We start from the raw sequence: 23,780 nt of genomic DNA, 5'->3' as shown, positions 1-23,780 counted from the left end.
CTCTGGCAAGGACTAGCGTTTTTGGACAAGATCAGCCCTGGCGTTTTTGCATTGTAGATCAGCAGATCCACAGCAAGGCACAACAGATCCACAACAAGAAACAACAGACTCCCTAGCGTTAGCAGATTTCCACAGCAGAGCCCAGATCAGCCTAGCGTTTTTGCATCAGCCCGACACCCTCAGCGTTTTTGCAGATCTTCGCGACACAATTAGCCCTAAACTCAGCGTTTTCAGTTCTCAGCAGTCAGATCCCGCAGTACAACCCCCCAACCTCGCAGATCTCACCTCCCCGCAGCAGTTCCTTGCCGCATGGTCAGATCCCGCGAAGTTTGCAATTTCAGCCCTGGAAAACGCAGATTTCAGCATCTGCGTTTTTAGCGCGTCGTCGTCGCATCGTCGCTATCGACATCGTCACCGACATAGAGTCAGAATTCAGCAGATAAAGATTTGCAGATTTCAGCCCTTAGCATATTCAGTTTTCAGCCCTACTCTCGTCATCGTCGGCACCACCGTCGACCCCGACATAGCATCACTTAGATATGCATGAACATCTTGTATCAGATTGTGCAATCAATAGAATTGTCGTATTCTTCTCTCTCTATCTCTCAATCTCAGCACCTTCATTCACAGTGTTCACCACTTTGTTTGTGTCCATTGTACTCTCTCACTAAAGGAATGGAAGGCTCTCCCTTCCGTAAGTAACAGGAACCCTTGAGCACAGTTCGGAGCACTGCAAAGTTCAACATTCACTTCCGTTGCACCTTACACTCTCAGACTCTGCGTCCAGATGCTCTGTGAAGTCGGAGCCCAAAACCACTTATTTATTCATTACAAGGGATGCCAAAAGCAGAGCCCCAAAAGCTCTCAATAAAAAGTGTAGCAAGGCTACAGTGTCACTTCACAGGACAGACAGTTGGACAGTTAGCTACAGTTGATCTGGTTCACACTGGACGGACCCTTTGGGCTGGGAGTGACACGTGGCAGGGTACCTACGGTGGTCTAGTGGACATCGTGGCCAGGTCACCACCACCACTCAGTTTGGAGATAGACTTAGCTGACTGGACATTTATGAGCCGTTGGTGGCTCTTTATGGTTGTGCATATGAGTAGTCGTTTGGGTCACTTTTGGGATTATCTTGTACGTAGTCATCTAGAGTGAGTCTATGCACAGAGCACTGCTTCACCATCCCTGCACATCTGAGCCTCGACACCCCCATTGTACCTGTGAGTCCTGGGCTGGGGCTGAGTGTGCTGCCACGCTAGAGTCTGTATCGGTCTTTGAGATAGTCGAGTCATATGTTCTGGTCTGCTATTGTGTCTTTGGGAGCTCTGTTGGCGTCTATTGTGTCCTTTCTGTTCAGTCTGTTTGAGGGAGATTCCATTTGTTTGAGTGAGATTGTCACGCACATTGCACTGAGGGCTACCCACTGTAGAGGGCACGACACATTATCCGCACTACAGGTGCTGTCATTGTGGCGATCACGGTGGGACCTCAACTGAAATCTCACTCTGTGAGGTGCAAATCTTGAAGCTAGTTAGGTTTATCTAGCTTGGCCTACCTTGCCTATTTTCGCCGACCTTGCCTTGCACGGTTCTCCTATAGTCTGGTCCAACTGGTCTAGTCCCCTCTCGCCTGGTCCAACTGGTCTAGTCCTCTCTCTCGCCCTGGTCCAACCTGTCCTCGTCCCTGGTCTAGACCTCCTCGACCCTGGTCTAGTCCTCCTCGTCTCTGGTCCAGCCTAGCCTGGTCTAGTCACTTGCCTGGTCTAGTAGAGTCTAGACCAGTCTTCAGCCAGCCAGTTCAAGGTTGTCTTGCCCGAAGGTTGGTTGGATTGGTGGTCACTACATGACACATACAAGGCGGTCAGTCGAGCGTCAAAGCGCACTACTGAGCCCTTTGAAGCACTACAACAGAAGACGACCTTTGGTACCGAGTAGAAGTCCATCAACCTCATCACCTATCCCGCCACATACATCACCCATTCCTTCATCCGCTTCCACATCATCCAGATCACCTTCTCCAGTAAAGCTCTCTCCTATTCTGCTATAGGCTACTGTGCTACAGGCTCAGCAAGGGGCCATGGAGCCGTTGGCTAGCGTTTTGGCTAAGGTAAACATCAAGTTCCCTACATTCAAAGGACTCTCTTCAGAAGATGCTGAGGACCATGCAAGGAGGTTTGTATCTCTCTGTAGGGGTCGTTGTCTTAAAAGGGAAGATGCTTACTTGGTACTCTTTCCATCCACCTTGGATGGCTTAGCAGACAAATGGTACAGCCAGTTTGCAGAGAACCATTTTGCAACTTGGGCAACCTTAAGGCAACAATTCTATGCAGCTTTCAGGCCCGGTGACTACCAGGAGAAGATGTTGGATGAGTTAGCCAACATGGTGCTCCAGCCAGAGGAGACTTTTGCAGAGCTTATGACTAAGACCAAGTCTCTGGTTGCCAAGCTTCCTCAGCAACCCGGTGAATTCATGGTGAAGAAGTGGGTGGAGAAGGCGCTTCCCAAAACTTCTCAACCAAAACTCCGAGAGAGTCTCCGGCCCGACACCACTTTGGAGGAGTTCATCGCAGCTGGTACTAGGATAGAGGGGGCTAGGAAGCTGTTCAACAACTCCCCTCACACAGAGACCTCATCTGTGTTTCTGGAAAGTCCTTTTGATCCTTTAACTTCTTTACGTAGAGAACTTGAAGCCCTAAAACTACAAGGTGCTCTTCAAGAGGAGAAAAATATCTCTCTTTGCCAGGAGAAACCCCCACATCTTGAGGCTTTGGATCAAATCAAGAGAGAGCTAGAAGAGCTTCGGTCTCAACAAGAGACTAAGGCTATGGTATGGTGCAGCTCGTGTCGCTCTCCAGGGCATCCTCCACAGGACTGTCCCCTTCGGGCTTATTGCCACTTCTGCGAAAAATCTGGGCACGAAGACAAGGATTGCTACTATATCAAGGGGTTGCGGCAAATACAACAAAGTCTAGGTCCTTCTCTCCAACAAGGACTAGCACCTGCATCGAACATGGTCTCACCCTATGGCCATCAAAATCCGTTGCCACCTCTGCTGACAATACCTCCTATGCAGCAAGGTATGCACAATAACTTTGCATCTTTAGCTTTTATCATGCTAGTACTCCTTCAGTTCCCCAAAGCTTCTACACGTCAGCCTCCGGTCCCATGCAGCAAGGGCAGAGACCACCTCGCCCCTCAAATAGGCCAATTTTGTGCTACAGGTGCGGTGAGTATGGACACTATCAGAGCAAATGTCCCTTACCAGAAGGGTCCCCTCCTTGCCAACATTGCCCTGAAGCTAAGGATCACTATAGTAAGGATTGACCAAAACAACGAGCGTCCACATCTGCAAGCACAAGCCAATAGGAGTTTACATTTCCAAAGCTTAATCTCATCACAGTAAGCTCCATTCCACAGGCACCGCCTTCCACTCTTGTAGTTGACTCTCACGAAGGGTTGAAGCAAGTGGAAGAGCCGGCTAGGGTGCTCACACGGGTACAGAGCTGCTCTTGGCCTCAGCCTCCCTGGTGGTCCAATCTTTCCATCTCCTGTCACACAAATGAGTCAACCTCTAGTAGTAGCTGACAAACCAGCAAGTAGTGTCAAGAGCCAGCCTACCTCGCTTCTATCAGATATTGATGGGGCTTTCATCGAAGCAGTAGAGGACTTGCAGAAGCTTAACATACCAGAGCAAGCTCTAATCAAAGGAAACAAGCCCACAGCAGAGTCTATCTTGAAAAACACTTTTCAACAAGTGTCACTGTACGACATGCTTCGACTTGATGCAAATTTTAGAAGTGACACCCTTTCCATCATCCAGTCTCTGTACCCTGGTGCAAGGCCTAGTTGGCGGGCACCTACTTGTGCAGCCCTTGGAGTCCTACATGATTTCATATCCAGCTGCTCCCCTCACCGACTATAAAAGTCCTCGTCTCACTGTGTCTATTCTTGGGCATCAATTCTCAAGCGTCATAGTGGATGGTGGATCTGGGATCAATCTGATGCCAGAATTTACTATGTTGGCCTTAGGCCTGCAGCCTACCCGCCTTGCTCCATTCACTGTTACATTGGCAGACCAAAGGACAGTCTACCCTGTGGGCATAGTAGAGAAGGTGCCTCTAATGATACAAGACTTCACATTTAGCTTGGATTTTGTGGTGGTCAGTCTTCCTCAGGTGGAGGGAGGATTTCCTTTGCTGATTGGTCGACCATGGTTGAGGCATACTAAGGCACTTCATGATTGGGGCAACGACGCCATGTGGATACATACTCCTGGCTCCCCCATGCAACCAATTTGGCTCGAAGGAGGTATGGATCCAGTGGTTCATCACAGCTCATTGTCAGTACAGTCCAACCCCGACCCTGAGCAGCCCATCCCTCCTGACGGGTATGACGAAGACCTGGTGCAGTGGTTGGAAGCTACCGCCTCGATGCCATGTTATATGGTCTCTATTCAAAACTCACATGTGCCGGTAACACTCTCTCTTCTAACTCCTCAGGCGGACACAAATGTCACGAGTCCTACACTAGACAGTAGTCCTACAACAGACAGTGGACTAGTCCAAGTAGTAAGTGGGTCAGCCCCAACTTCTCATGATTCAGATGATCCTCCTATGGAAGCCCTCGGCCTCGGGGAACCTATCACACATCATCGGAGGGGGAAAAAATCTCCTCTGCATGAACTCGCCGTTGATTGCCCCCTTCCTCTAACATCTCCCAGGTCGGAGGTCCCGCCCACTCTAAAGCACCCGGTTATGTCTGTGTCTGAAGATTTACCCTTCGATGAGCTTCCGCCTGGATGGTTACAAGAAGAATATGCGGAGTTTCCAATCGATCAAACGCCATCACATAATGTCTCGAAGCTCCAAGAGGCAGCTCATGTTTCAACCTCTGAAGTACCCTCCACAGTTACACCTCCTGACCCGGTCAAAAAAGTCAACCTGGGCGACCCTGCCAACCCTCAGCACGTCCTCTTAGCAGCATGGTTATGGGAGCATCCCGCATTACTTGACCAGGTCGTTTCTTTCATTCACTCTTTTAAGGATGTTTTTGCTTGGTCCTACAAGGATTTGGAAGGGATCCCACCAGAATTGGGTCTCCACACAATCCCTCTGGTTGAAGGAGCTAAGCTTGTCAGAGGCCGAGCTTATAAGCTCAACCCAAAGTATGCAGAGGCTGTCAAGTCAGAGCTCGAAAAAATGCAAGAGGCAGGGATCATTGTATCTGTGGAGCACTCTGAGTGGTTATCACCCATGGTGATAGCGCCTAAGAAGCAGTCCAACAAAATCCGGGTGTGCGTAGATTGCCGTGCTCTGAATAAGGTAACTATCCCAGATGGTTTCCCAACACCTTTCACTGAGTGTGTGCTCGAAGATGTAGCAGGGCATGTTTTGTACAGTTTCATGGATGGGTTTAGTGGATACAATCAGTTGGGCATCCATCCAAGCGATCAACTGAAAACGGCTTTTGTGACTCCCTGGGGTATTTTTATCTACACTAGAATGTCTTTTGGGTTGAAAAACGCTCCACCTTCTTTCAATCGAGCGGTGTATCTCATCTTTTGTCCTTTGCTTACGGATCATCTTCGCATCTTCATGGACGATTTTTCAACTTTCTCAGGTGCTCAGTGTTCAACCCCAGTGGAAAATTTAGAGGAACACCTGGCTCAACTCTCTGCTGTCTTCCTCAGGTGCAGAGAGGCACGGCTAAAACTCAATCCTAACAAATGTCACTGTTTGGTCACTGAAGGCACACTTTTTGGTCATTGAAGGTACTCTTCTAGGCCATGTGGTGTCTGCCAAAGGTTTAGCACCAGACCCATAGAAGATCGTGGCAATCTTGAAGTTACCACCTCCTATCAATCCGAAAGGGGTTCAGAGCTTTGTAGGCCACACAGGATATCATCGTAGGTTCATACGGATGTATGCACAGGTGGCTCAACCATTGACCCGACTGACTAGTGCTACAATACCTTTTCAATGGTCAAAACCGGAGGCTGAAGCATTTGAATACCTCAAAAAGCACCTCACTGAAGCACCTATTTTAGTGGCTCCAGATTGGTCTCTTCCTTTTCATGTGCATACGGGTGCCAGTCAGCTGGCTGTGAAGGCTGTGCTGACTCAGCCTAGTAAAGAGTACAACCTAGATCGCCTTGTTCACTATGCAAGTCGCCTGCTCACCAAAGCAGAGCGCAACTACAGCACCACAGAAAGGGAAGGTTTGGCTATGGTGTATTCTTTACAAAAGTTTCGTCATTACTTGTTAGGGGTTCACTTCACTATCATCAGAGATCATCATGCGCTACGCTATCTTCTAAATAAACCTCAAGTTGCAGGAAGAGTGTGGAGATGGCTACTCATATTCCAGGAGTTCGACTTCGAAGTAGTTCTTAGTCCAGGCAAGCGGTACGTCATGGCCGACCATCTCTCTCGCATACACACAGGTGAGCCCAATACTTGGGTTGATGATGATTTTCCTGACAGTCATCTTTTTAAGGTGGACACAACCCCAGAATGGTATGGAGATGTGTTACATATGCTCTCTACTGGCCTATATCCTGAGAATGCTTCTCCCTTGCAAAAAAGAAGACTCTTGCTGAAGTCTAGACCGTTCTCTTTGATTGGTGGACAGCTCTACAAATCTGGGCCAGATGGTGTGCTTCGCAGGTGCGTCTCCCCTCATGAAGTAGACCACATTTTGGAGGATGCACACAGTGGTCCTACAGGTAGACACTACCCTAGTCACATCACGGCACAAAAAATCTTACAGACGGGCTTGTGGTGGCCCTATATATTTCGAGATGCTATTGCTCATGTCAAGATCTATGATGTCTGCCAGCGATGTGCGCCTAAGCCTAGCAAGCAATCAAATCGCCCTCTCCAGGTATCTTTTGGTAGCAACAAATTATGCAACGAAATGGGCCGAAGTGGTGGCTACCATCGACTGCACAGCCGCCACTGTCGCAAAATTTTTGTATGAAAATATTTTTTGCAGGTTTGGGTGTCCTCTGGAAGCCACCAGTGATCGAGGTAGTCATTTTGTCAACGACTTGATCTCCACTCTCCTAACGAATTACAAGATTTTTCATCGCAAATCTTGCTCTTACTATCCTAGAGCAAATGGGCAGGTTGAAAGCACTAACAAAGTGCTAATCGCGCTTCTTAAGAAAGCTTGTCATCTGCATCCAACCTCTTGGGCTCAGGCTATCCTCGGCACAGTTTGGGCTTATCGCACCTCCTTCAAGGCAACCACTAACTACACCCCATTCCAACTAGCTTTTGGCTTAGAGGCAATTGCACCCTATGAGTTCAACTCAAGTTCAGCAAGAGTGGGAAGTGTTCGTGTCACAACTGGGAGTGCTTCAGCTAACCTCTCGCGACTCTCAATGTTAGACGAAAGCAAGAGATTAGCTTCACATGCTCTCCAAGCCGAGCAGATTCATCGCAAAGCGTGGCATGATCGCCATCTCTGCAGGCCGAAAATAATGCAGGGCTCGCTGGTGCTACTCTATCAAGCTAAGTATATGAAGAAAGCTAAGAAGTTGATCCCAGCCTGGCAAGGGCCCTTCAGAGTACAGGAGATTTTGCCACAGGGGGCTGTCCAGTTAGTCACTTTGGAAGGCATTCCTTTGCCACTGGTAAATGGTTCCAGAATCAAGTGCTATTACTCCTCTGAGTAAAGGGTCTGCAACTATTCCGCCAGTTGTAAATTTTATGTCCCATCTCTCTCCTCCCCACTATCCTTCCATCAGAACGGTGTTCTGTTACTGTCTCAGTTTCTGCCATGTCTGTAAGTTTCCGCCTTTTCTCTAAGATATCTTTTCTCCACTAAGTCTTGCTAATTGGGTATTGTCGTGAACTTCTACAGTCCAATCACTCCTCCTCTAATTGTTACTATCCTCGGTGTTATTTGCCGTTAAGTACTAAGGTCCTTCTAGCTAAGCTTCTAGTCAAGCTTCTAGTCGGAGTGGTTTTGTTCAGTTTGAACTTCTTAGATGGCGATTGAGACAGTGAACATATGTAATCAAGGACTGGATGAGGCTCACAATGCAATAATGTCTATGTGAAGAATATGGCAGAGTTTATGTCAAAAAACTTTTGGTCCCATTAACAACAGAAAACCTTTGGTGCCATTAATAGTGCAGCTGCAGGAAGGGGCCGTTAGAGTTCTGTCCTTTTGTGCTCCAAAACTTGCTACGAGTAAACATTGATTGCCAGCCTTAATCTCCTAATAGCCTTCTTTATCTGGAAGCAGAAAATTGTCCCTTCTCTTCCCGGTTATCTGCGCACTTACTCTATCCCTGGACCCTAACCCTCTACCCTCTCCCCCTCGCCCCTACCCTACACCCCTCGCACCTACCCTCTAACCACTCCCCCTGGCCCCTACCCTCTACCCACCCCCTCGCCCCTAACCTACCCTCTCGCCCCTACCCTCTAACCACTCCCCCTCGCCCCTACCCTACCCACCCACCCCCTCTCGCCCCTACCCTACCCTACCCTACCCTCCCTTGGCCCTACCCTCTACCATCGCTCATACTCTCTCCCTCGCCCCTACCCTCTACCCTCGCCCATACGCTACCCTACCCTCCCTCGGCCCTACCCTCTACCATCGCTCATACTCTCTCCCTCGCCCCTACCCTCTACTCACGCCCTCGCCCATAACCACCCAGTAAGCTACCTTTCTGTACTTGGCCCCTACCCTCTCTGCCCTTAGCGCCCATCCACCCTCTCCCTTCTTTCCGTTGGCTTTCTACCCACCCATCGCCTTACCTTTCTACACCACCCCTCGCTTTATTCCCTTTGGCTAAAATATCGTACCACAAATCTGACAAACGTACCAGAAACCAGAACACTCAGAATCGTGTGTAGAGGATCTACTACTTCTACATCAACATCGTTCTACTGTGGGGATCTCGTACCTGACAAACTCTTTCAATCCTACTCACTATGGCTGGAGGTAGCAAGAAACAGACAGCTGAAGGTGGTAGCAGCAAAAAAGAATTGTTGCGAAAGAAGAAAGCTGTGGTGGTTGAGGAATCAGAGGAATCAGAGAGTGAAGAGATGTCAGCCAACAGTAGCCACTGCTTGGATGACATAACTTCCAGCGATCCAAGTGATGAAAGCTACAAAGCAGACTCTCTCTCTCAGTCAGAAGCACACTCCGAGTCAGATGCTTCGAGTGATCAAGATGACCATACAAGAACAGCTCAAAAGAAAGGGAAACAGCCAATCATGAGTCATATTATCAAGAGGCCTGCAACATCCAAAAATTGCACCGCATTCTCTTTGGATTTTTATTTACAACAGCCTCGACCATCTCTGAGCGAGGTATTTTCCAATGCTCAGCTACACACTCTAGGTCTCACAGCATTGGCTGATGCCAATCTACCTAACACTGTTCCTGTGGAGATGATACATCAAATGTTAAAAGATTTTCCCAAAGTAAGGGGCCACAAGTTGACAGCTGAGAGGCTTGGCCATGCCATGGGAATGACTAGCTTTCCATATGTGAAGCCGACTACATGCACTTTTTCTAAGCTGTCCAAGGATGCCACAATTCAAGCATGTCAAGAACTGCTTAGTTCGGATCACCCAAACTATGAAAGGAACAAACAGATTCTGGCAATCTTCAGGTATTACTTTCTCGCTAGAGAAGCCAAAGAAGATAAAGAAAAAAGTGATCTTCCCACTATCTTCTCCCACTACGACGGCCTCTACTGTTTAATCCACACCATACCCTGTGGATTCCACCAGATTCTCTTCACCTCATTGCAGTCTAGGGCTAAAAGATTTCGGGCCCAAGTGCAATCTGTGCAGTTAAGTTTCAAATGTTTTGCAGCACCTCTTTTGGCATGGGTCATAAATATTGAAGATCCACAGGAACCCTCGAAAGGGAAAAGAAAATCTGTAAGCATTCAGGCTGACCCTACAGTTACCAAGAGGAAGAAGATAAAGGCAAAAGTGGGGAAGGATACAGTGCAGTCTTTGCTCTCCCTGTCCGTTTCGGAAAGCCAATAGCTTTGACTGAAGCAGCCTATTCGACGTTCCTCGCATACGATCGCTACTGATTCGATGGTAAGTTCAGGTGGTGTAGATCACACTATGCATGTCACAACTGTGGCTTCTACAGTGTGTGTTCCTCTCTCTACTGCTGCTATTTTTACCCCTACCATAGTAACTAGCTCCCACGTCCTAGTGGCAGTTGCTTCTTCTCCTATGCCTAGTCCTGCTGCATCCACTCCCACCATCTCTACTCCGACAGAGAGGCATGCGCCGAGTCCACCACGAGCAGTCCCACCAGCTGTAACACTTGTCAGCTCTCTTCACCCTGACACTGTTACAAGACCTTCCACAGGGTCGGACTCTACATCATTTTTTTGGCTATCGGAGGATATATTGCAGGAGTCTAGGCAAGCCATTGCCACCATTGAGCTTGGAGAAGAGCGTTTAGCAGCCACACACCAACGTCACGCAGCTACTTACGCAGCTATGGAGGGAGCTCTGAAGGTCGCTGGGAGTGCCATCGCCGATAGGGATGCCACTATTTTCGCACTCCAACAGGCCCTGAAGTTAAAGTCTCAAGTGATTAGTGATCTTCAAAATCAAGTACAAGGATTTAGAGAATTTCTCTTACATGAAAATAGGACAACACAGCCTACGATGATGGGTATGGGATATGGGTGGACTGGAGCAGGTACACCAGCGTAGCATGCAGCAATCACCAATCCAGCAGTTTATGGGACTTTACTCACAGACTCCAGTTCCCGTTCAGTACCACAATCACCAACAACAGTATCCTCCTCAGGGGTTTCAGTCGTCACCATTGCCTCAGATGCAAAATATGCCTTGTTGTGACGGAGTTGCTGGAGCACATCGCGATGGTTGTGTTACTCGACGTCCTCAGTACACTACAGGACAGGTGCTACCATCTGTCGAGCAGCAGGTGGTTGGTCATTTCCCAGGAAGCACACTTACTGACAGGAGAGCTCACATTCAGCAGGGCCCCACAATCGATTTGATGGCTCCACCTCCAGAGGCTGATACTTCGGATGCAACAGTGGCCACCACTCTATCTCTTGGATGACAGATTCGATAGCTCACCATTGTACATACTAGTAGTTTTCTTTCATAGTTTCAGTCTTCCTCTCACCGAGACGGTGAGCGGTCTTGTGGCGGGCAACCTGTACAGGGCTACAGTGTCACTTCACAGGACAGACAGTTGGACAGTTAGCTACAGTTGATCTGGTTCACAGTGGACGGACCCTTTGGGCTGGGAGTGACACGTGGCAGGGTACCTACGGTGGTCTAGTGGACATCGTGGCCAGGTCACCACCACCACTCAGTTTGGAGATAGACTTAGCTGACTGGACATTTATGAGCCGTTGGTGGCTCTTTATGGTTGTGCATATGAGTAGTCGTTTGGGTCACTTTTGGGATTATCTTGTACGTAGTCGTCTAGAGTGAGTCTATGCACAGAGCACTGCTTGACCATCCCTGCACATATGAGCCTCGACACCCCTGTTGTACCTGTGAGTCCTGGGCTGGAGCTGAGTGTGCTGCCACGCCAGAGTCTGTATCGGTCTTTGAGATAGTCGAGTCATATGTTCTGGAGTTATATGTTCTGGTCTGCTATTGTGTCTTTGGGAGCTCTGTTGGCGTCTATTGTGTCCTTTCTGTTCAGTCTGTTTGAGGGAGATTCAATCTGTTTGAGTGAGATTGTCACGCACATTGCACTAAGGGCTACCCATTGTAGAGGGCACGACACATTATCCGCGCTACAAAAAGCTCTTCCGAAAATAAAGCAATGCCCAAAAAGCTCGCGTAAATTTTCAGCCTGGTTTTATGTACAGCTGCCGTACAGTCCAGCGCAAAAAGCGAAATTCCGTACATCCAGCCACGTCAGCTCTGTTAACGGAAATCTCCGTCGCAAAATCTGGGATTTTGCCGTACTGCCACGTCAGCATGCTTAGCGGGTTTTCTTGGATTCTGCAGCCCACTGGCCACGCCACGTCACCGGCTTGTGACATACCCCCCTCTTGAAAGCATTGTAATCGCCCTCGATTATGCCTGCAAAACAGACAGAGGCCATAAACTGTCTTAGCAGACACTGGCTGTTAGTATCGACGCACTAGGAACACACATCTAGCACATGTACCAATCGACAGTCATATCACAGGACATCACTTGACATCATAGGACATCACATGACAAATCACATTCAAAATTCATTCGGATCTCAGACCATGATTTATCGGCAACATATTTAGCAATCGCATCTAGATCCACTCGGGACGTCAAAGATGCCTGATTAATTAATCCTTAATGCATCATGTCTATCAAGATCTTTCAGACCGAAATGCTGCAATCATTTCGTCTATCAGTTCCTGCACTACGATAAGTCAAGAACAAATCAGTATCATATTATCGGGAATTCCAGTTCATTAAGTCATACAGCAGAATACTGTCAGCACAATATCCCTGAAACTCAAAAGAAACATGAATGACTTTAGTATCAAAAATCGGGGCAATTTGTTGACAAAGGAGTGGAGCGACTCCCCTCTTGTGCATACCCGCTGCACCAAATTCCGCCCAGCTGAGTTCGGGGTTCTATTTGTATTAGACTATGCTAAATCAAATGCTTCAAGGTAAAGGTTCACAATCTGAGGAGTATCTGCCAGGTCCTCCTCCTCCATCCACTTCGCATTCAATGTGGGATAGTTCTTGAATTTAACCAAGAACCGCTTTTATCATTCTACCGTTTACCTTTCTATCTTTATGTGCCAAAAAATCTGTTCTGGAATGAGCATCTCCTCATTTTCCTCCACTTCGGGTTGCTCATCCGGCTCCCCATCATCGGGCACATCGCCTTTAAAAGGCTTCAGGAGACTCACATGAAAAGCATTGTGAATCCTCCAAGTATCGGGCAGCTTCAGTCTAAAGGAAACATCATTTATCTTTTCGGAAATCTGGAAAGGTCCATAGTATCTCATGCTAAGCTTTGGAAAAAGCCTCTCCTATCCCTTTTTCTTTCTCAGGTGTGCCTTCTCAAAACGTAAGAGCACCCAATCAAATTGCGACAATGTCGATCTGCTGCCTTTTTCTGTCTTTCTTGAGATTTCTGCAAAGCCTCCCGGACCTTGGCAAAAGCCGTGTCCAAGTCCCATGTGTACTCGTCCGCTTCAAAAATCTTATCTTTCGTGCTTAGGAAGGGTGGAACCTTCGTAGCACCTTCTATAATCTCAAATGGCGCCTTCCCCGTCAAAGAGTGAATTGTGTTATTGTAGGCAAATTCCACCAAAGGCAAATACTTTTTCCCCTAGAGTCTTTTGATCCGAGATGTAAGACTTCAATAAATCCAGTACGATGAATTTTCGATTTTCAATTGCCCATCTGTCTGCGGGTGGATAGACGACGAGAACTGCAACCGCGTGCCAATGTTCTCCCAAATAGCCTTCCAAAACAAATTCGTGAATCGCGGATCTCTGTCAGAGACAATTGTCTTAGGCATGCCATGTAATCTGAAGATCTTGGCCACAAACAGTCTCGCTAAGTGATTCGACTTGACTGTTTTCTTCACTGGAATGAAATGAGCTTGCTTGCTAAATCTGTCAATAACAATCAAGATACCATTGTGCCCACTTTGTGTTCTCGGGAGATCAAAAATGAAATCCATTGCAATACTTTCCCAAGGGCGGGTGGGTATGGGTAAAGGCTGTAACAATCCCTGTGCTTTATGCTTGTCAAACTTGACCTTGTGGCATACCAAGCAACTGCGTACAAAATCGTCCACGTCCTTCTTGAATCTCGGCCAACAGAAGTATCTCTCCACACCTTTCAAGGTGGTAGCAATGCTGCGATGACCCGTAAACGGTGGACAGTGGCATTCGGTTAAAACCTTTTCCCTTAACGGGCGGCTGTGTAACACACAACATCGTTTTCTTCATCAAGTAGCCATCCCGAATGGAACATCCCGCTTCTACGTCCTCATTCCGTATCCGAGTGAAAATATCTGCAAAATCTGTATCTGTGGCATATTGATCGACCATATCCTCGAAGCTCCTATGATGTATCGCGGAAATAGCTAGAACCAATGGCTTCCGGGACAAAGCATCCGCCACCAAGTTCTTATGTCCCTACACACGGACAATTTGGAATTGAAATTGTGACAAGATGTTCGCCCACCGCATTTGCTTTTCTGATAGTAGCTGCTTCTGTGACAAGAAGTAGCGTAAACTCTGGTGATTTTTGAATACTGTAAAATCGGCTCCGAGTAGGTAATGTCGCCATTGAGTAAGAGCATGGTTAACTGCGAGCGAGCTTGTTGCCAATGATTGTCCATAAATCATGATTTTATTTTTCTTTGCTTGTTGCATTGTTTATAAGTTTCTTGTTGACCCTAGGAAACCCATTTCTATGCCATATTTAGTTTTTTTATTTACTTATCACTTTTTTAGTAAGCTCATGTCTCTTTTTACTCTGAAAAACTATGTAGATTACAATTGTAAGAGAGGTTTCAAAAAACCAGGGTCAATGATGGCTCGCAAGTTGTGTGAATTGGCAGCATTTCTATGTTTGCTATTTGAATTGTATGGAATTTGGAGTAGCTGAGGTCTTCATCAGCATTAAAATTTGTTCTGTTTGGCAACTTTGCCATATATTTTTTAGACCTTTAACTTGCTTTCTGGATTCTCTCAAGCATAGGATTTCTTGATCACTTTATTTGTCTTGCTATTTTTGCAGACTTCTCGTTTATGCATCTGCATGGAGCTTGTCACAGCAGTTTTAGGTGACCATGGTCAACGTCCCAAGCAGGATTACGGTGAGTATTCTTAGTATGCATCGACAAGACCCTTTCAGTTGATTATGTTCAACTGGCCAAGCAGCTTTACAGTGAAAAACTAATTGTGTATTCATAAGATTAGGTCCTATACCTGTATTCACAATGTTCAGGTATGTTCACAAGGCAACTTCCCAGTCGAATGCAAGGTTTTTATATTTTGCCTCTTCTGAATTATGTGTTTTATAAACTGTTATGAAGAGGCAGTACAGGAGCACTAACAAGTTCGTTTTCCTCTTATTCGTGTGCTACTGGGTTTTGGCAAAGCATTTCAAATGATAGATAGCACCATTGCCGAAGAATGTCGCTTTGATTTTGAGGGATGAAGAATCTTTTACAGCTTGCCGTCTCAGACATTTTTGTTTATCTCATCAATAGAAAATACAAAGAATTTGTTTGATCTATTTATAATCATGCCTGGCAGGACCTGCCCCATGTAAATTGATAGATGGTCCAGAGAGAATTTTCAGTGTGCTTTGGAGCTGGTTCATAGTGTGCTTAGTAGTCTATCCCCAGTTCTCTGATCCGGTCTTGTAAATAATGACAACTTCATACCCATATGTGTGATCAACTACATGCATGCCTATGTGCATCGTGTAATATGCGGCTCATGAAATATTTTTTTTTGGCGCCGTGGATGTTTGCTCTTCTCAGGGCCATGAAAAAGTTTCATTTTTTGCTTTTTCTTTCTTTTTTGTTCCCTCGCCCTCCCCCCTTTTCACTGTCTTCCTTTATGGTGACTGCTTGCTTTTATCTCCTCATCAGAAGTTGAAACAAGAGACAAAGGGTACAAACCAACACTTACCAAGGAAACTTGTAGCGAGCTCTCGTTATCTTTTCTTGACCCTCACAAAAATTTAAGGATTCAAAGTCAAAGAAAACTGCATGCAAGTGCTGTACGCCATGTCTGAAACTGGATTTTTTTTGTTTGAAATGTTACCCCCATGATTAGAATGGCAGGGAGATTTCTAGAGTTCAACACCGATAAACCTAGAAACAATTTGCTCCTCGAGATTTTGAAATGCCTTTTGTGGCAAGCATATAGTGCTTCATGTTGGGCTTTTGGTACCTATCTCATACATAATTGCTTGCCCTCCAGTACCATTGAGAAATTTTTATGTAAGTTATAGTGCTACCTATGCCAGCGTATACTATTCTGATTATGTGCATGACAAGGTATACTGCATAAGTACTGACCTTCTGTTCTTGAATCAAGTAATATCACAAGAGCATAGACCACAAGGTAAATTAATCGAAGTTGATCACAATGGAGCTAATAGAAAAGATCCTGAGATTATAGCTCTCAAGAGTATCGCAAAGTTTTTTTTTTTGAGATTATAGTTCTGAAGAGTACTGTTAAGTATGGCTTTTTTTTTGGGGGTCTTTGCTTCTAGCAGATTTCCTACGATTTTAAAAGCATTATTTAGAACCTCTCAAGAAAGAGGGCAATTTATCCATGCTTGGGAAACTATCTCCCTCCCAATTAATACTTGCTACAAAGTGATGACTCAAAATTTTGGGAAGAACAAGGAATCGATAATGTGGAAGGTCTAGGTGAACTAGAAAGAATTGAGGAAGTTGACGTGTTGCATATAGATGTTGAAAATCTTCAAACCCTGTGCCTCCTCTTAGCTTCCTTCTAGATTTTTGTTGCTTTTGAACTATTCTTCATTCTGACATCACTTGTCTCCATTTTTTTAAAATGGCTTCTCCTATTGTTTGGCTGCTTGCTCTTTTTGATAGACGATACAAGCACACTCAGAAGGTGACAAAGGAAAACAGTAATCAAGAATGCCATCTCTAGGACTTTCCTTTTGTGGATTTTTGGAAGAGAAATGAAACGAAATGAAATGTTATATTAACGTCTTGAAAAGGCCAAAGTGACCTATGAGACCAGAAAGTTACAATGTGGTGGATCTGATACAAAGTCAGAGTAACAAAGTAACAACATAACAAAACAAAAATACTATGGAATCCTAAGCTGCTCGATGTAAACTAAGCAAAGTAAGTAGCTGGCTGGGATAGCTAAATAGTTAAATCACAGGAGATCCAGCATCGGTCGCTGGCAGATCTCATCAAAGTTTGTGGTAGGACAGTGTTATTTGTCATGACATTGTTATTGAACACACCTTAATCTAGGAATCAAATTGTATTTGCGAGTTTTTATTACAACGCACGAAAGCCATTCCTTGTGTCTATTTCACAAAGAAGCAATTTTCAGTTTAGATACTTTGCTCACAAGGCGCTTCAAGCATAAGAAAATTCCACGGTAGCATCCTGTTCTATGTGTAAAGGGAAATATTGTGGATCAATGCTGCAGGTTGTCAGAATCTCTGAAATGTTTAGCCATCCTCTGACAGATAGAGCAATGTAGCTACTAGGACATGACCATTTACTAATCAGTTAGTCCATGCATTCGCCATAGTGGTGGGTATTTGCGAGGGAATTTACTGGATATGGACTTTCAAGCATATGGAAATTCAATAACATTTCATGTTTAAGATCAGATTAGGTGGATAATGTATGAGGATGTGAGACTGTAAAAGTTGCAGCCTCTTATGGATGGAACTTACAGTATAATGTGACACCTCTAATTCACTTATTATGTGACACTTATAAAACTGCATCCTGAGGTAGCAGCAATAAATAGGGCATGGCAAAAGACTCATTGCCTAATTGATACCGATTCTGTGCTTACACTGTTGTATTTACAGTGGTTGTGACAGCTGTTGCCGATCTTAAGGGAAAGCCACATTTCTACGCTACTCCTGATCTTATCATGTTTTGCCGACAGTGGAGGCTGCCAACTAACCATGTGTGGCTGTTCTCATCAAGGTATCTTCATTGTCCAAGAATGCTACTCATTGAATATGAAAGCCATGGTTGTTTTTGAGGCGTTAATTTGTGTTTTCTATATGATGTCAATTTGTTGGAAGAAAATCCGCAGCATCCTTTTTCACTGCCTATGATGCACTTTGTGAGGAAGGTACAGCAACTTCCGTGAGCCATGTTTTGGATGAGATATCAGAGATATCTGTTCCAGGTTCTCTCTCTCTCTCTCTCTCTCTCTCTCTCTCTCTCTCTCACACACACACACACACACACACACACACACACACACACACACACACACACACACACACACACACACACACACACACACACACACACACACACACACACACACACACACACCCCACCCATTTCCTTATCCTTAGTGTTTTAGTGTTAGTGTTAGTTCTTTGTAACTTTGTAATTTCCATACTCAGACATGGTATCAGATTCACCAATTGTAACTTTTTGGTCTCATAGGTCATTTTGGCCTTTTGAAGACGTTAATATAACATTTCAGTTCATTTTCATTTCTCTCTCTCTCTCTCTCTCTCTCTCTCTCTCTCTCTCTCTCTCTCTCTCTCTCTCTCTCTCTCTCTCTCTCTCTCTCTCTCTCCGACTACATATTGCGAGCAGGGGGAGAGGGGAGCGACTTGGCAGGTACTCCGGTCCACATCATGTTATATGCTGATGATATTGTGTTGATTTCAGAGTCACCCGAGGGCTTGCAACGCCATCTTGAGGCCTTGGACGAATTCAGCACACACAGGGGGTTGACTGTGAACCTCGGCAAAACCAAGGTTATGATCTTTCACACATCCAGTGCAGTGAGGAGCGCCGCCACCTTCACAGCAGCAGGAGGACAGGTTGATGTAGTCACCTCCTATGTCTACCTTGGCATCACATTCACCAGCCTACCAGGACCCTTCACTATGAGGCAGGCTGCTGTTGACAGGCTCACCCGAGGATATGCAGCTCTGGCCATGCTAGAGCGGAGGTGCCACCAGGCACACTTTCAGGAGCCCCGCACGAAGGGGTGGCTTTTCGACACCTTAGTCACCCCGGCCTTGATGTACTCGGCGGCAGTATGGGCACCAGGATTGACAGCCGACCAGTGGACACAACTTGAGAGACCACAGGTATATATGATCTCACGCTTGCTCCGCAGCAAGAAGACAGTGCCACACGACATTATTAGAGCCGAGCTCGCCACACCACCTATGGTTGTAGAGGCACTATTCCAGACAGTTTGCTTCATCCAGAGGATGAGAGAGCTACCTCCTGACAGACTTACCCGTAGAGCATTTGAGGCAGCTATACAGCTATCAGAGAGTGGGCATGAGAGAGCATGGTACTCACAGGTCAGAGCATGGTTTGAGGGACACGGTCTTGACATGGAGAGCCTACCACCATTCCAGTACGACCCCCACTCACCAGATGTTCACCTCTCTCGCAGTGAGAGGAACTTGGTATTGAGACAGGATCTGTGGCAGCTATACACTAGGAGAGTCTGGGAGGCACCTAGCTTGGGGATGAGGATGTCAGATTACAGAGACCAGTTTCTCACCATATTGTCTGGAGGGTTCATACAGAGACCACGCTACATGGACACATATATGCCACATAGCTCACGGGTGGCGATTGGTCAGCTGAGAGTGGCTTCACACAGGTTAGAGATTGAGATCGGGAGACATACTGGTGTTCCCAGGGGGGAGCGAATCTGCAGAGCCTGCACAGAAGAGGTGGAGAGTGAGGAGCACTTTGTATGTAGATGCAGAGCATACACTGAGATCAGAGGCAGGTATGAGGCCCTATTTAGAGGACAGCCCACTCTCCGAGAGATCATGGAATCTCGAGATCAGAGACAGCTCGGACGTTTCTTACTAGAGATACAGAGCCATCGGGACACACTACTACAGCCACACACAGCTACACAAACAGAGGGGAGACAGTCGCAGCTCACAGACTTCTTTCAGAGGATTTCCGCCCCCCCCTCACCAGACACTCAGAGGGGAGTGACACTCCCACAGGCGGAGGTGAACCGAGCTAGACGACGACCACGAGTCACAGGCTACAGGGGCGCGAGCTCCCACCACCGACAGATCGAGGAGATCCGAGCCCGGGAGCGCCGTGCCACTGAGGAGCGAGTGGCTCAGATGAGGGCTGACCCGACAGCTTTCATCCGGGTAGCCTTGGCACCAGACCCACCCATGTACCACATCTTACACCCCCCCATTAGTACAGGATGGAGCTAGATAGCTTGATGCATTCTCATGATTGTACTACCTTGAGCATACAGACATGCATATACCCCTAGAGATAGAGCTCCATCCCTCCTCAGATACTCCACTACCTACATTCAGCTCAGTTTTGTATCAATTTTGTTTCATTTGTCTTTCCGATAGACGGATGACATACACACAATGTACATTTGATTTGTCTCATAGGCCGATTTCGGCCTGACATAGACGTTAAAAATCTTTCTTTCTTTCTTTCTTTCTCTCTCTCTCTCTCTCTCTCTCTCTGGTGTTTAACACCACACCGCAGTGGATCAGGAGATCGGCACCGACCTTCACGTATGGTCAAGAGATTGTGGAGTATACAGATGCATACACTTACCTTGGGATAGTCTTCACTGGGCGGAGGTTTTCTTTGGGGAGAGCAGCAAAGACTAGACTGACCAGAGCTTATGCGGCCTTGGGAGGCTTGGAGAGGATGTGTTCGCAGGTTCAGTTCCAGGAACCTCGGACAAAGTTATGGCTCTTTGATACTTTAGTAGCCTCAGCTATGATGTATGGGGTACAGGTATGGGGACCTTCTGTAGGCCAAGATGGTTGGAGAGGTATGGAGAGGCCCTTGGTATCTATGATCTCCCGATTGATTAGAGCCAAGGCCTCCGTACCTCACGCGATCATTCGAGCAGAGCTAGCTGCCCCCCCCATGGAGATTGAGGCGCTTACCAGATCAGTGTCCTTTGTGCACAGCCTATGGGATACTACTAGAGACAGATATGCTAGATTGGCCCTTGAGTCTTCCAGACAGTTAGCTCTACAGGGGGACACTTCATGCTGGTATGCACAGATGACTTCATGGTTTCAGACGCATGGCTTCACCATGGACAGGTTGCCCCCTTTCCAGTATTCTCTTCAGGCACCCTCGCTGTCTCTTACACGGGTGGAGATCACTAGACTCATTCGTCAGGACCTGATCCAGCTCGACACCAGGAGGACATGGATAGAGCCGCCTCAGGAGTTGAGCACAAAGATGGCTTTCTATAGAGAGCATCTTCTCCACCTCACAGGAGATGGGTTTGTGATTCGACCCAGCTACATGGACACACATATGTCTCATGGTTTGCGTTGTGCCATTGGTCAGATACGCACATCCTCACATCAGCTCGAGATTGAGACCGGTAGATTCAGAGGGATACCAGCAGACAGCAGGATATGCCGATTATGCCAGAGAGAGCCAGAGACAGAGTTGCACTACATATGTCATTGCACAGTGTTCTATGAGATACGGGGGCGTTTCCACTGCTTATTCAGAGAGGGTTTTGGTCCTCTATCTAGGGTCATGAGTTATGAGGATCAGAGATGTCTTGGACTATATCTACTTGAGTTACACAGGTATAGAGACACTTTACTGGGGAGAGCTAGAGAGAGGCAGTCCCAGAGACACATTACAGATTTCTTTTCACTAGATATGGGACAGCCAGAGGAGCAGCCACCACTGCAGAGCTCGTCCCACACTCATTCGACCACTACTGGCACTCTCATCGACCGAGCATTGGAGCTACAGAGATACAGACGACCGCGACTGAGGAGAGGAGCTACACAGCATCGACGGAGACTACAACAGAAGATTCGAGCCATACTCTCTCGACATCCAGAGTGCAGATGAGGATGGATCCTCACCATTTCTTCCATCTTTGTTTCACACACTGTTACATCCAGTTTACCGGGTACCTATTGTATCAGCTGCTACACCCACGTAGTTTTAGATTGTAGTAGTAGTAGTAGTATTTTGTTCCACTTCTAGTTCTTTTCTAGTTCTTTTGTACCCAGACATGGTATTAGATTCACTATTTTGTAACTGATTGGTCTCATAGGTCATTTTGGCCTTTTGAAGACGTTAATATAACATTTCATTTCATTTCATTTTCTCTCTCTCTCTCTCTCTCTCTCTCTCTCTATTGTATGTTGACGATATCGTGTTGATATCAGACTCACCAGAGGGTATGCAGAGGCATTTGGACGCATTGCATAGTTTTGCAGGGGATAGTGGATTGTCTGTCAACCTTGGTAAAACCAAGGTTATGGTTTTTAATACCACGCCACAGTGGGTTAGGAGATCAGCACCTACATTCACATATGGTCAGGACAATATGGAGTACACTGATGCATACACATATCTTGGGGTGGTCTTTAGTGGATTGAGGTTCACACTGAAAGTGGCAGCAGACACTAGATTGACTCGTGCCGATGCAGCCCTAGGCGGTTTAGAGAGGATTTGTTCGTAGGTTCAGTTCTAGGAACCTCGAACAAAGCTCTGGCTCTTCAACACTTTGGTCGCTTCAGTTATGCACTACGGGGTTCAGGTTTGGGGACCGTCTGTTGACAGTGCTGGATGGAGTAATATGGAGAGGCCCTTGGTATCTATGATTTCTAGGCTGATTAGAGCCAAGGCCTCAGTTCCACATGACATCATACGAGTGGAGCTGGCTGCCCCACCTATGGAGGTTGAGACACTTACCAGATCGGTATCATTTTGTACACAGCTTATGGGACACCACTAGTGATAGATATGCTAGACTTGCTCTTGAGTCATCTAGACAGCTGGCATTACAGGGAGATACATCATGTTGGTATGCACAGATGAGCTCATGGTTTCAAAGGCATGGTTTCAGCATGGACAGGCTGCCCCCTTTCCAGTATTCTCTTGATGCACCATCTTTGGCTCTTACACGTATGGAGATTACTAGACTCATTCGGCAGGATCTTATCCAGCTTGATACCAGGAGGACATGGATAGAGCCATCACGGGAGTTGGGTACGAAGAGGGCTTTCTATAGAGAGCATCTTCTCCATCTCACGACAGACGGTTTTGTCACACGGCCCAGCTACATGGACACACATCTATCTCATGGGTTACAATGTGCCATAGGCCAGATTCGCACATCTTCACACCAGCTTGGGATTGAGACAGGTAGATTCAGAGGCATACTAGCAGACAATAGGATATGTCAGTTATGCCATGCAGAGCCAGAGACAGGGTTTCACTACACATGTCACTGCACAGTCTACTATGAGATACGGGGACGCTTTCATTGTTTATTCAGAGATGGTTTTGACTCGTTAAATAGAGTCATGAGATATCAGGATCAGAGATGTCTCGGATTATTTCTACTTGAGATACAGAGGCATAGGGACTCTCTACTGAGAGGGCATAGACAGAGACAGTCCCAAAGATGCATCTCAGATTTCTTCAGTACGAGTACCACAGAGGTAGAGGGGACACCACCATCAGAGAGCTCGGTTCCCACCCATACACACACCAACGGTACTCTCATTGACCGAGCTATAGAGTTGGGGATATCGAGACGACCGCGACTGAGGAGGGGAGCCACGTTGCTTCGGAGGAGATTGCGGCAGAGGATCCACAGGATTCTAGCACGACACCGAGAGTGTCGATTAGGATAGGCTTCATGCTACTGCTATATTGTATCATGGTGACACTTATCCCCACTTTGTACCTTTGTGGCATGATACCATTGCTCAGCTTACCAGCCACCGATAGGAGTCGGCAACACTCCTATCTCAGTTTTTAGTTTGTAGTTTTCTTTGTTTGTACCCAGACTTGGTACTAGACTCATCATTGTAATCAGTTTGGTCTCATAGGTCATTTTGGCCTTTTGTAGACGTTAATATATCATTTCATTTGATTTCATTTCTCTCTCTCTCTTTTTGAGTTGAGATTCAGGTGAGGCTTGGCGTCTCTTCCATGAGCACTCATTTCCTCCAGTGATTACTTCTCCCGAGATTTGGGGTCAGTATGCAGCATCATTATATACAGTACGTGGGCAACCACCATTAGCAGACCCTCTAGAGCCAT

The 23,780-nt window shown here is 46.6% G+C and overlaps 1 protein-coding gene across 1 annotated transcript in view; it reads left to right on the top strand.

Moving 5' to 3' along the window:
- Positions 1 to 23,780, top strand: part of LOC147435308 (tRNA ligase 1-like) — a 238,268-nt gene that overhangs the window by 45,969 nt on the left and 168,519 nt on the right. Inside the window, exons 5-7 of the mRNA XM_086488390.1 lie at positions 14,741 to 14,819; positions 17,552 to 17,672; positions 17,774 to 17,880. Coding sequence (XP_086344516.1) covers positions 14,741 to 14,819; positions 17,552 to 17,672; positions 17,774 to 17,880 — 307 coding nt within the window. The remainder of the gene's footprint in view (positions 1 to 14,740; positions 14,820 to 17,551; positions 17,673 to 17,773; positions 17,881 to 23,780) is intronic.

Source organism: Adiantum capillus-veneris, chromosome 18 (assembly GCF_014529385.1).
Source record: "Adiantum capillus-veneris isolate H3 chromosome 18, ASM1452938v2, whole genome shotgun sequence".
Lineage (NCBI taxonomy): Eukaryota > Viridiplantae > Streptophyta > Polypodiopsida > Polypodiales > Pteridaceae > Adiantum > Adiantum capillus-veneris.
The sequence above is the reverse complement of the archived record's forward strand: the minus strand, read 5'-3'. Positions and strand labels throughout refer to the sequence as shown.